Source organism: Maylandia zebra, linkage group LG11 (genome assembly GCF_041146795.1).
Source record: "Maylandia zebra isolate NMK-2024a linkage group LG11, Mzebra_GT3a, whole genome shotgun sequence".
Taxonomy (NCBI): domain Eukaryota; kingdom Metazoa; phylum Chordata; class Actinopteri; order Cichliformes; family Cichlidae; genus Maylandia; species Maylandia zebra.
In genome coordinates this window covers 9049822-9062864 of record NC_135177.1, presented here as the reverse complement: position 1 = coordinate 9062864, position 13043 = coordinate 9049822, and the positions used below count along the sequence as shown (strand labels likewise).

The 13043-nt window shown below is 40.3% G+C and overlaps 1 protein-coding gene across 1 annotated transcript; it reads left to right on the top strand.

Moving 5' to 3' along the window:
- Window positions 1-3108: 3108 nt before the first annotated feature.
- Window positions 3109-13011, top strand: wdtc1 (WD and tetratricopeptide repeats 1). The gene is made up of 16 exons (XM_004559943.3): window positions 3109-3279; window positions 3787-3929; window positions 4011-4094; window positions 4193-4239; window positions 5355-5466; window positions 7165-7352; window positions 8310-8492; window positions 8639-8733; window positions 8836-8951; window positions 9043-9118; window positions 9197-9293; window positions 9387-9557; window positions 9655-9890; window positions 10133-10298; window positions 11183-11375; window positions 11525-13011. The coding sequence occupies exons 2-16, from the start codon at window positions 3864-3866 to the stop codon at window positions 11720-11722; spliced, it is 2028 nt and encodes a 675-aa protein (XP_004560000.1). The 5' UTR covers window positions 3109-3279; window positions 3787-3863; the 3' UTR covers window positions 11723-13011.
- Window positions 13012-13043: the final 32 nt, after the last annotated feature.

The window sequence follows — 13043 nt, the reverse complement described above, 5'->3', positions numbered from 1 at the left end:
AAGCTTGTTTAATATTACAGCGCCGCCCGCTAAATTCGGGGAGTGGGTGCTGCTTCACAAACCGCTGCGGAGTTTTCTGCATACACCTTGTTACACCTCCACTGATGGTACACACCGACTTCAAAACTATGGGTGCTGGTGTAATATCGTGAAATATTAACCTCTGAGCCAGATTAATTCACAGAATTTTTATCTTGTCATGTGGCCAAAAAACCACTACAGCAACACACAACGAACGCATCTAACCAAGTTGCACAGAGAAGGCAAGAATAACCTAGAAGAAGACTTTCGCAAGGGTTAAAATGTGTTGAAGCCATATTTAAAATACCTTAAATTGGACTACAAAATGTTGATTGGCACTGATGTGAACACTGTAAACTTAAACACAAGAGGTCAATGTCAATGAATTGTCAAGGAATTGTATTTGTAGAGCACATTTTAGTACACGTAAACTCAATGTTCTTCCTATAAAAGATAGACATCAAAATTACACGGATCTGTACGTAGGGCAATAAAAACAACAAAAGAAAACGTTACAAAAACATTAAATTCAAGCGAACACGCACACACAAACACATACAGTGTAAGTCTATGAAAGTAAAAAGGGTTTTGAGTCTGCTTTTGAATGTAAACACACTTATAATTGACCTCAGGTCAGCGGACAAATCGTTCCAAAGAACAGGACCACAGTTTCTGAAAGCACACTTTGCTGTGTGGTTAGGAGTAGTTAAAAGATCTGCGCCTGATGACATGAGAGGTCTCGCTGGGTTAAATAGAAGGAAGTTAAAGATAATTCAGTGTTGAACTGAGAGCCAATTAAGTTATTTCAATAGATGTTCAAGTTTCCATGTGCGGTTAAGGACTCTGGTAGTGGCTCAATCCAATGATCCTTTGGATAATCTGGTTAACAGAGTGTTAATGATTAACCTGCTTGACATAAATGCATAGAGCAATCTGTCAGTCAGTTTGATATAAAAATGTTCTTATGTTTTATTTTATTTATTTATTTAATTTTTCAGTAGTTGAAAGCAGTTCTGGTGACCTTATTGATATTATTGTTGTTATTGTTTCTTTTTTATATACACTACTGTACAAAGGTTTTAGGCAGATGTGAAAATTGCTGTAAACAAAAAATGCTTTCAGAAATATAAATGATTATTTATTGGCCCCAAATGTATTCTGCAGCAAGACAATGACCCCAAACATACAACCAAAGTCATTAAGAACTATCTTCAGCGTGAAGAAGAGCAAGAAGTACTGGAAGTGATGGTATAGCCCCAACAGAGCCCTGATCTCAACATCATCAAATGTGTCTGGGATTACATTAAGAGACAGAAGGAAAATAAATGATTAACACTTCCATTTTTGAAAGCATTCTTTGTTTCCAGCATTTTTCCTCACCTGGCTAAAACAATTGCACAGTACTATAGATACAAAAGTAAGAATAATATACTATACCACATACTGCTAGCATGTGAAATTGTCAGCTGACAATCGTGCCAAAACTCTGATTTCTCAAGTGTCAAATTTCAAAAAGAAAATCCTAATTTGCTGCACATGTTACCCTATGATGGCAGATGTTGAGTATTACAAATGTCAGTTTCTCAACTTCCTGCAATAAAGCAACAAACAAACTCAGCATATGTCACACTTTCACTTCCATTTTTTGAGCCAAGTTTGGTAAGAACTGAAAAAAGAACCATAGAATTGTAGAGTAGAGCAGAATCGAGTATTACTGACCCCTGAAAAAGTACAAGTAATCATTACAAACTTTAAAGACACTATTATTACAGCGGACAACTTTTATGTTCTTTTAGAGTTTCGAAAGTTTCTGAAGAACTCTAATATCTGAATATTAAACTTACTACTTTGCTGCATCTTTATTTAAGGGTTGTAAAAACACATGCAATGAGATTCAGGTTTAACAATCTTACTGTTAAAGAAAAACTAAAAGTTGAAACTATTATCTTTTTTTAAAAGTAGTTCAGAAAAGACAGACCTAAAAATAAAATAAAGCCAAATAATAATAATAATAATAATAATAATAATAATAATAATAATAAAAAAAAAATATTATTATTATCATTATTATTTTATATATATATATATATATATATATATATATATATATATATATATATATATATATATATATATATATATATATATATAAATATGTATGTATATGAGAGAGTTTGTATTGTTTGTATTCATACCATAATTTACAAAGTCAGATACTTTATCACTCAGTGGGTTGTAAATATCCCAGGTTGTTTTAATTGAACTCAGACTGTTCCACTCATAAACACATAGGTCTGCTTGGTCACTTACAAACTCTGCCCGCCCTCTTAATTTGACTGCTTTTTTACATAAGGAAACTCTCCTTCCTCATTCACTGTGTGAAGTACATAAAATTACTCTTATTGTTTTCACTCATTCATTTACAAAATCTTCTTTTTTGATGCTGCCTTTAAGGGTCGTCACAGCAGACCATCTGGCTCCATCTCACCCTACCCCCAGCATCCTCCTCTGTTAGCCTGACCTTCTGCGTGACCTCCTTCACTACATCTATAACCTCCTCTGGGGATTTTCTATTTTTCTCCTTCCTGGCAGATTTATATTCACTATCCCACTATCCCTCTTCTGCTAACCATCTGAGCCTTGCCTCTCTAACTTTGCCTCCACCCCGAGCTGTTCCACTGATATACGTGTTTTTTAATCCTGCCCATCCTGGTCTCTACCAATGAAAACGTTAACATCCTTAACTCTGCCACCTCCAGCGCCACCTTCTGTCTTTATGTTAGTGTCACCATCTCCAAATCACACATCACAGCATCATAGCAGGTCTCACTACCTCGTGTACACCATCCCTATTTTCAAAGTCAGGATCCTTACTTACACATGATTCACCCGCACAACACTATTCACAAATTCTTCCTTCAAGATTACCATCAAATTACAAAATAATACTATGTATTGCTTAAACATTTGGTAAATATATGTTACATTCTTTGTTGTAGTGCTCCTTTATTAAACGTTACTTGAAAATGCTTTTATTCTGGAATGCTTTTATTGTGATGTCCAAACAGACCGGAAGAGTTTGGTGTATTTTCAGCTGGCGGAACAAAGTTGCGTGCTTATGTGCAGTGGAGGAGGGTTGTGTTCAGGTCTGCGAAGGTATTAGCGAGTATCCTGTCAACAAAGTCACACGGAGTGCAATTTGTGACTTTTACTAAATGGACATTTCTTGACAGAGGCTTGCTTAGCTCGAGGGAAACGGTGAGTTTTGTTTAACAGTTGTAAATTATCACCAAAGCGCTGCAAATGTTAACGTTATATAAAGTGGATGTTTTGTTTAGCTAGCAAGGTAACGCCAGTACGCTAACGCCAGCTTCTTGATGAACGACAGGTCTCTCAAAGGCCCTGTGCACGGATCGTTAACCATTCTCGTAGGCTAATGGGGCTTTAGATTTTAAATAATTGTTAGTTTTTTGCAAAACTGTCAGTTGTTGTATTCCCAGAGCTACGTTGCTAACATTAGCCTGGTTAGCTAATGAAGTCGCTTTGTAGGTAACGGGAGCAAATACTATCTGTAGACCAGCTAGCGGTATGTTTTGTGCCTATGTCAGATGAGCAACAAAAAATCTCTGAATAAATCACATGCCTGAGTTTAATGTCGACTTTTTCCTTTTTCTGTTTAAAGCTGATATTGACGCTATACCGGTGTAAAGTCTCTGTCTTCTAACAAGTCTCTGCTCTGCCTTAATCCATTCTGCGTTTTTACAGCTTGGTCACAAGGAAAAAAAGAGTAAATGAAACCTGATCTCTGACCCTTGGAAACCTCCAGCCTCGAAACCTAATTTATGTTTTGCGGTGAGGCCATGACTACTGCCAACATCTCCAGAGATATCCTGCACAGGCAGATCAGGGTATGTAAGAACAGTCCAGAGCCAGTGTGATCATCCCCGTCTGATGGAGAGTCTGATGGAGATGTGCTCTTTTGTCTTTAGGACAAGAGAGCTGCAAGCTTCCAAAGGTTCTACCATGTGACTGACCCTTTCATCAAGAGACTTGGACTGGAGGCTGAGCTTCAGGTCACTAATAACATGACATATTTTTCTGTAAACACATTGGGACACTTTTTTTTCTTTTGTTCTCTTCGTCTGACCCTCAATGTCATTTATTTCAACAGGGCCACACAGGCTGTGTGAACTGTTTGGAGTGGAACGAACGTGGAGAGTAAGTGATCAAACCCTGTGAACCCTGTATGTACAGTGAATTTCTGTTGTATCTGTCCAGATAAGGTTTGCATCCTGTTCACTTCCTGCTTGGATTTTAAATGTCACAGTTTTACTATCAGTGTTGGGTCTAACGTGTTGCAAAGTAATAATATAATCACATTATATCTTATTTTAGTAATTTAATGCGTTACTCACTAATTACAATACAGTTACAGTTATGTTGTTACTTGAATTACAAAGGCTCTTCAGTTATCTGAGCAACTGGCTGCTAGAAAGAAGAAAACTTTTTTTAATGCTTTTAAAGAGCAGAAATATGGTTATTACTTTTATTTTTATTGCACCAAAGGACAAGAGTGCCATGATGACAAACTGCATGTAGGACAGAAACATCTGCATTATACACAAAGCTAGACAAGAAACCCAGAATAATGTCAAAGTTTATTGTATGGCGATCCCAGCCCAGCAGCCAAAGCCTGAACTTTAAAAGGCAGTGATGTGTAGTCAGGCTTGCAGACTCCATTTCTACCTGTACATATTTTTGCAGTAGAATCACTGTGGCGATAGCTTTGAAGACCCTTTCAACTTTGTTTTGTGTTGTTGACTTTGTTTTCATATGTGAAAACTAAAAGAAAGATTGTATTTGTGTCCTCATTAGGGTGGGGTTTTGTGTTGGTGTGTGGAACTGTAACCTCAGTTTTATATTAGTTGCCTGGTAATTAAGTATGTGACAGTGTGTTTCAGTAATTTTATGTACTACATACATTTTAAGAAAAGTAACCAGTAATGTTTAATACATTACTTTTTTCCTAGTAACAACCCCAACATTGTCTACTAGTTAGTAAAAGTAGTCTCACTCGCCATGTTTATCAGTGGTGTGAGTCTGCTTCTTTCGTAATCTGACACCTTCAGCACACCAGGAGGGATCAGTTTAACATAAAGATATTGCATCCATTCTAAAGTGAATCTAGCAACACAGGTCCAACTGCTTATTAGTTAGTTCTAATACCTGTAATATAACGTGTAAATGTAATAAATCAACAAAAAAAAGGTGCATACCTTAAAGAAATGCTGCTTGGCTTCTTTGAATTGTTATTATTTTTTCCTCGTACTCAGTCTGCTGGCTTCAGGCTCGGATGATCAACATGCCATCATCTGGGATCCATTCAGGCACAAGAAGCTAACAACTATGCACACAGGTCATGCGGCTAACATATTCTCTGTAAAGGTAAGGAGAACACATTCTACAGTGTACTGGATGGTGCCTGAGCTTAGAAACATATTAATACTGCAGTCATTGCACAATTGAGGCTGCCTTGTTGCTCTTCCTCAAGGTTAATTACGAAAATATGGCAGAGAATAATTTTCGCTGTGATGTGCAGTAGGGCTGGGCCTTATCATACCGTTCACGGTAATACCGGTACAATGTTAGGCAATGATAAGAAAATGAAGTATCGCGATAGAATATGGGTAAAATGCGCATACGCAGTGCCTTTGTTTTCATACGCACATGGTGGGAAAAGCATGGCGGTGACGGAGAATGAGAAGAATCGTTGAATGAAACAGATGAACCAGAATTGGTTTGTAAAAATGCTGCAACTTCAGTGGTGTGGAACTGGTTTAGCTTTCGTCCGTCAGATACACACCACGTCGTTATTACTATTATTACTATTATTACCGAACCGATTTTATGTGGTACACGGCGCTCAAAAATCTGTCAAAAATGTTTTAGTACGACTTTGCTAAGCTGTGAAGCCGCACCGCTTTATGGATTGTCGGAGCATTATGGCTACCGTAGTTGGGAACCTCGCAGAGTAATACGTACTGTGCTTCAACATAATATTACTGTATTGTGTGTGTATAACCTCCTTTTAAGTTTTGTGGATATTATACATGTTATGCTCAGGATCTGTCGGCCAATTTCCACTGGAAATGCCTTTTGGTTAAACTGTCAGAAAGGAATTTGCAGCTGCGAGAGAAATCAGCATTAATGAATCAATGTTACGGAAGTGGAGGAAGCGCAGTTTTTGGCTTTCCCCATATTTCAAAAGTGCTTCATCTCTTTGCTATGACTGTCGCCCGGCATAATTTGCAGATGATAATGGTTGCAGCCGCTACGACGCTTTCGGTCAAAACAGGCGCAGCTTGATGACATCATCAACATGCGCTATCGTGGTATAGTCAAAATCTCTAACGTTGGCCAAATTTATATCGTTTCTATCGTATATCGTTTATATCGCCCACCCCTACATATATATATATATTTATTTTATGATGTCTTATTTCCTTTTCTTCCTCCTCGTGATGAACTCCACTGGTGTTCTCTTTCCTGTTCATTTTGCACACTTTTGTGGAGAACTGCAGCAAGTGTGCCTCTGCACCCTCAGTGTTGGTTGAATTCCCATAATCCTCTTCTCTGTGTAGCCATACAGCTATGTAAATGGATACAAACATTGGACTATGAATTCAGCTTAAGAAGTATTTGTAAATGTCATAACAATGTCCTGTGTGTGACTATTGACATTTATATCACCATTTATTTCAAACCTAAGCCTTTCTCAAACATTGTGTGTGTATACTTAGTGGGGATGCGCTGTTTGTAAGATTTTGGGTCAGTGCCAGTGTTTACAGCTCAGGTTTTCAAACGGCAGTGTAACAAATTGATCTTCATTATTATTAATTACCTCCTATTATAAAGTATATTATTTGGTACTTTTAAGTGAGTACAGAATCAAACACAGTCCTCATATCTGTCTCAGATGTGAGGACTATTAAACCGAACATGCCCTACAGATGATCGTTGGACTCTGTCAGCTTATTTACTAATCAGCTGGTCGCCTGATGTCAACAGTGCCAATATGAGCCAATAAAGTGTTGCATCTCAGTTCTTATCAGTTCACTTTGGTATTTTTATTTGTCCATGCAGTTCTTGCCTCACTCCGGGGACAGAATTTTGGTAACGGGTGCAGCCGACACAAAAGTCCACGTGCATGACCTGACAGTGAAGGAAACCATCCATATGTTTTCTGATCATACAAACAGAGTTAAACGCATAGCCACAGCACCCATGTGGCCCAACACCTTCTGGAGTGCTGCGGAGGACGGCATCATCAGGTTAGACCAAAGAGATCAATAATGTATTAAAGTCAAATGTTATGTTGGTAGTGGGTGTCTGTGAAGGTTCTCAGTCATCCAGGTCATCGTAGTCTAAGGAGCTTGGAAAGAAAAGCGTCTGGACTTCTTTAAGTTGCTTGAAGACATTTCACCTCTCATCCGAGAAGCTTCTTCAGTTCTAAGAGTCAAAAGGTGGAGAGTCCCAGATTTAAACCCAGTGGGAGTGTCCCCCCCCCAAAGAGGGACAAAGGACCCCCTGATGATCCTCTACCTAATCACATGAGCCAAAGTGTGAAAACAGGTGTGGGTCACAATCATCCAGGGTTACGGGTGAGCTCATTGTGGGGCCAAACTGTCAGCAAGGAATTTGCATTTACACTGTTAAATTTTTATATAGCTTTAATGCACATAAAAACCGCTGCTTGTTTAAGTCAAAATGCATTGATGGGGGTTCTTTTTCCACTAATAAAGTTGTGGAGTTGTAAAGTATTTTGTCTCCCGTCAATTATATCTTCAGTTATATCGTTATCGCAAATTTTCAAATATATATCGTGATAAATATTTTTGGCCATATTGCCCAGCCTTAATCTGCAGTGTGATCAAAGCTCACAGCATGTTGGTGCATTCGTAGCCTGCAGGTTTGTAGACCCACATCTACATGTTGTAGCTGTTTACTGTCACTTGGGGTCAGTGTTAGAAATATGTGGGACAATGAGTGTGTTGTGTGGATCAATCTTGTTTGTTTCTGCTTTTCTTTTTTAGCTTAGTACCTGCTGTGAAGAAAAAAAAATCTTTGTAATGGTGTAAAAACCTCTTTTTAAAAACTTCTCGGATGGGAGGTGAAACGTCTTCAAGCAACGTAAAGAAGTCCAGACGCTTTTCTTTCCAAGCTCCTTAGACTTGGTAGTGGGTGGTTTTGCCAAGGTAATATGTGCATGTTGTCCTTGTTCACTGCAGACAATACGACCTGAGGGAGAACAGTAAACACTCGGAGGTGCTGATCGATCTCACAGAGTTCTGTGGTCAGCTCGTCGAGGCCAAATGTTTAGCTGTTAACCCACGGGACAACAACTACCTGGCTGTGGGAGCCAATGGGCCTTTTGTACGTCTGTACGACATCAGGATGATACACAACTACAGGTGAGTTTGGCTTTTTCATGCTATTCTGTGGTAGTGAGTACTCGGCAAACTGTCAAATAAAGCGCTTTGTAGTTACTCTGTGGTGCGTTCCAAGTTTTGACAAGGAAGTTCCGAACTTTTTTTTTTTTTTTTTGTTCCTCACACAGGAAATCTCTGAGTCAAAGCACATCGGCAGCTGTGCACACATTCTGTGAAAGGCAGAAGCCCATCCCAGATGGAGCTGGGCAGTATTATGTTGCAGGTGTGTATACAGATAAATTGTCTGGAATGAAATTCTTTTAATGGGTGCATTTATATTCTGGACTGTGGTTTAATACCATTACCATCTGACTGAATGTTTCAGGTCACCTGCCGGTGAAACTCCCTGACTACAATAACCGCCTGAGGGTCCTGGTTGCCACCTATGTTACTTTCAGTCCTGATGGCACCGAGCTGCTTGTTAACATGGGCGGGGAACAGGTAATGCATCACCAAACAGAGAGGGAACCATGTGAGAATCGCAGAGGCATTCTTATGGGATCCTTTTACTATCTCTTTATGGTTCTTGCAGGTGTATCTGTTTGACTTGACGTTCAAACAGAGGCCATATACATTCTTGCTTCCAAAGAAATGCCAATCGTCAACAGGTAGATAATAAACACTGAGTTTCACACTAACTCCAAAGTACATGAAGAATGCCGATTATTGAATCTCTCGCTTTCCAGGAGATGTGCAGAATGGAAAGACGACAAACGGCGTCTCCAATGGAATTCACCTGCCAGCTGGCCACATTCACTTTACTGGGAGCAAAATGCAGTCTAGGTAAACGTCGGCTCTTTCCACTACACGTCTATTGACTGAGGTTATACATTTGAATTTATGTCAAAATATCTGCTTTTCCCTTTTGTCTTTCAGTTCTAATGACCTCCCTCCTCACCTGGAGAAGATAAAACAACAAGCTAATGATGCTTTTGCACGGCAGCAGTGGACACAGGCCATCCAGCTGTACAGTTTAGGCATTCATCAGGCGAGCAGCAACGCCATGTTGTACGGGAACAGAGCTGCGGCCTATATGAAACGCAAATGGTACGCGGCGTTGCTTTAGTGCAGAGGAATGATGCTTTTTTTAATTCTAAAACCTTTGGAAACCCTGAGTCTTTATGTTTTTCTATGTGATTCTTAGGGATGGAGACCATTATGATGCCCTCAGGGACTGTCTGAAGGCTCTGAGTCTAAACCCCGGTCATCTGAAAGCACATTTCAGGCTGGCACGGTGTCTGTTTGAGCTAAAATATGTGGCTGAGGCTCTGGAGTGTCTGGACGATTTCAAAGGGAAGTTTCCAGAGCAGGCGCACAGCAGTGCCTGTGATGCCTTAGATAAAGACATCAAGGCTGCTCTTTACTCCAAGTCAGAATCAGGTGGGAAAGAAAGAAATAGCTCTTGGCTAATTTTCAGTAACTCTCAGAGAATTTACACAGATCTAGAAAAAAACATTTATATCACACTTCATTGGATAATTGCCATTATTTACAATGATTGTATGCTCACTAAAAAACCTGCTTTGTAGTACACATGTCGTTTCTTTGTGTATATTTTAGTTTTAAAATCTGTGTGAATTACAGTAAAAAAAAAAAAAAAAAAGTTTTTTCTATAACTGCAGAAGACAAAAAGGCCAACAGCTCCATCCGATTCCACTCGTTCAGTCGGAAAGAGTCCATTCCTGAAGATGAGCTGGAGCTGAGAGAGCGCAGCTTTGACTACAAACACAGATACTGCGGTCACTGTAACACCACCACTGACATCAAAGAAGCCAACTTTTTTGGAAGGTGGGTTAATCTCGTTGCCAGGCCGCTGTGTCATCACTAGGGGGCAGTCGTGAGCTTTGAAATGTAACGTGATCTTTATCTAAATGACACACTGTGCTCAAGCGATTATAAATAAAGCCGAGCCTTTAAACATTAACACTGTTGCACTCAGTAACTAGTCAAACCTCTTTTGCAGCAAAATGCTCAAACAGCTTTGAAAGTAGCTGCACAGGAGTAAAGTGTTCTTTATTACAAAGCTGTGGAATCTCAGCCATATTTTTAGCATGTGTGAGCAGCTTTTGGGGGCTGATTAACAGCTTTGTTTGATTACTATTTGGCCTTTTTTATTTTAACATAATTTTGTTCTATTAGTTTTACACAATCAACAGTTCCTCAATCTAAACAAGTTGTTTAGTTTCTTTAGAGTCGGTCGTACTTTTAGATGTTGACCTATGAAGCAGTTGTTTGTTTTTGCTGTTCAAAAGTGTGACTAAATCGTCTACTTCCCATGACGTTATAACAGTCAGAATATATTCTAATCAACACCAACTCACGCTGTGGCTCATTTAGTTTACCTTTTAAATAAACACAAATCTTTATGATGTGTTTGATTAGTGAGTGCAGTTCCAACAGCTTAACGAGACTGGTTTTTGATACCATGGGCCAAAGGAGGTACTGTATGCTGAGTGACGGTAGAAAATGGCACGCTGCTGTTGCTTAACCTTCACCTCAGCTGTTCTCAGTACTGTACACATCTGCGCAGTGAAGTTGACATTCTATGAAAGAAGTTCAATGTAAAACGATTGCACAATTTTCCGAGTAAATATTTAAATTCCCCGTAAAAGGTTTGTGTCCCAGGAACATGGCTCATCAGGCAGGTCTGAATGGATTCTTTTTCTCCACAGCAAAGGCCAGTATATTGTAAGCGGCTCAGACGATGGCTCTTTCTTTATCTGGGAAAAAGAAACAACCAATCTTGTGAGGATCCTGCAGGGGGATGAGTCCATAGTCAACTGCCTACAGCCGCACCCCAGCTACTGCTTCCTGGCTACTAGCGGTATCGACCCTGTCGTTCGGTTATGGAACCCCAGGCCAGAGGTAAACAGAGGAAACTCCTCTATGCGCAGACTTGGTCTTGACATGCTTTGGGAGTGTGTTAAGGAGATGCCATTCATTAAAAAGATGTGTCATGCTGTTGGAATTATATTTGATCACTTCTTTTGTTTTTTTCTTTTTAAATACCGCAGACAGACAGCGAAAACGGGCGTGTGGTGGAAGACATGGAGGGAGCTGCTCAGGCTAATCAGCGGCGCATGAACGCGGATCCGCTGGAGGTCATGCTGCTTAACATGGGCTATCGCATCACAGGCCTGCGCGGTGTCGGTCCAGATGGTTCAGACGATGAAGAAAGCTCAGAGGGACAAGTACAGTGCAGGCCCAGCTAAGCAAATAGTCATCTGTTCTGCAGAATGGATTTTAGGAAGCAAAGCACTCTACTAGCTCCTGTTTGAATCTGAAATCCCCTCGCCCTCCTCCCCAGCCCCGTCTGACAGAACATTGAGTGAATGTCGTGTCACATCTCTGCACTATGCATCACCCTCCCCTGTCCTGTGAGAGGACTGGTGGAGACCACTTTTGGGGGGAGAGGAATTCATGGAGGGTTGCGACAGCACCCTTCCACCCCTTTGAAGCACCTACAACACCTCAGCCCGTCCCTCCCTCCACCCTGCGGTGGCAGTGGGATGACTTTGAGGAGAGCACCTTCAAACTTCACTCCCCCACTTTCTCACAAAGAAGGAGGAGTTCAGCACGCATCGCTCCTCAGGTTTATGTTGGAGAGGCGCGTATCTGGTGGCCTATTTTCAGGTCGGCGTGTGGCCGCGCGGTCAGAATAAGATCTCTGACCCGAAAACGGTGTATTTGTTACAACTCCTGTCTGCTCGGCAGACGGAGCAAAGCGTCACAGTACCCACTCATCTCGGAAAGGCTGCACACCCAAGTTATTTAAGTTAGCCTCAATCCTATTTTCCGTTGGAGTTTTGGCCACTGGAAGGCTAGAATTAACTCGCTCTTTAAGTTGTGAACGCTGCCAGAGTTGCTCTAATGAAATGTATTTATATGCTTTTTTAGTTTACAACTGTCAGGAGGAAGAAGGAAAAAAAAACAAGGGGTTCTTCTGCCAAAGGTTGCCATCTGTCACGTAAACAGCCAAGGATTAATGTTAGACTTCTTTGTTTCATTGAAACATAACTTTGGCTCCTTTTAGTTAAGAGGTTTTTCTTACAATAGATTATTGACAGGTCAAAGAAAGCAGCTTTCTAATACAGTTTTTTTTTTTTCTTCTAGTCCTGTTGATTACACATCATTTGAGATGAAGTGTCAATGTCATTTTTGGGGGGGAGGGGGCAGCTTTAGGGTTCCTGCCTACTAGCTCTAGAGGCTCTAGCATTAGTCCTCTGCTGCAGCCAGGTGTTCAGTCCTGCTTGCATGAGGCTTCTCTGAGCATAGATGCAGGGCAATAAAACAGCACAGCCACAAGCCATCCAGTGCTCGCTGGGTCTTCTTTACCCTTAGATAGGGTAAATGTTCATGAATGGAGTCCTCAGCTACATGCATCACTAAGGCTTCCATTCGTTTTCATTTGTTCATTAATTTGAGATGCTCTGTTTTCTTTGAGGAATCCTGTAAGACCTTTGTGGCAAACAGAACAAAGAATAAAAATTATTGAACACCACCTTAGTATCCTTTTGATTCATTGTTTGTTTC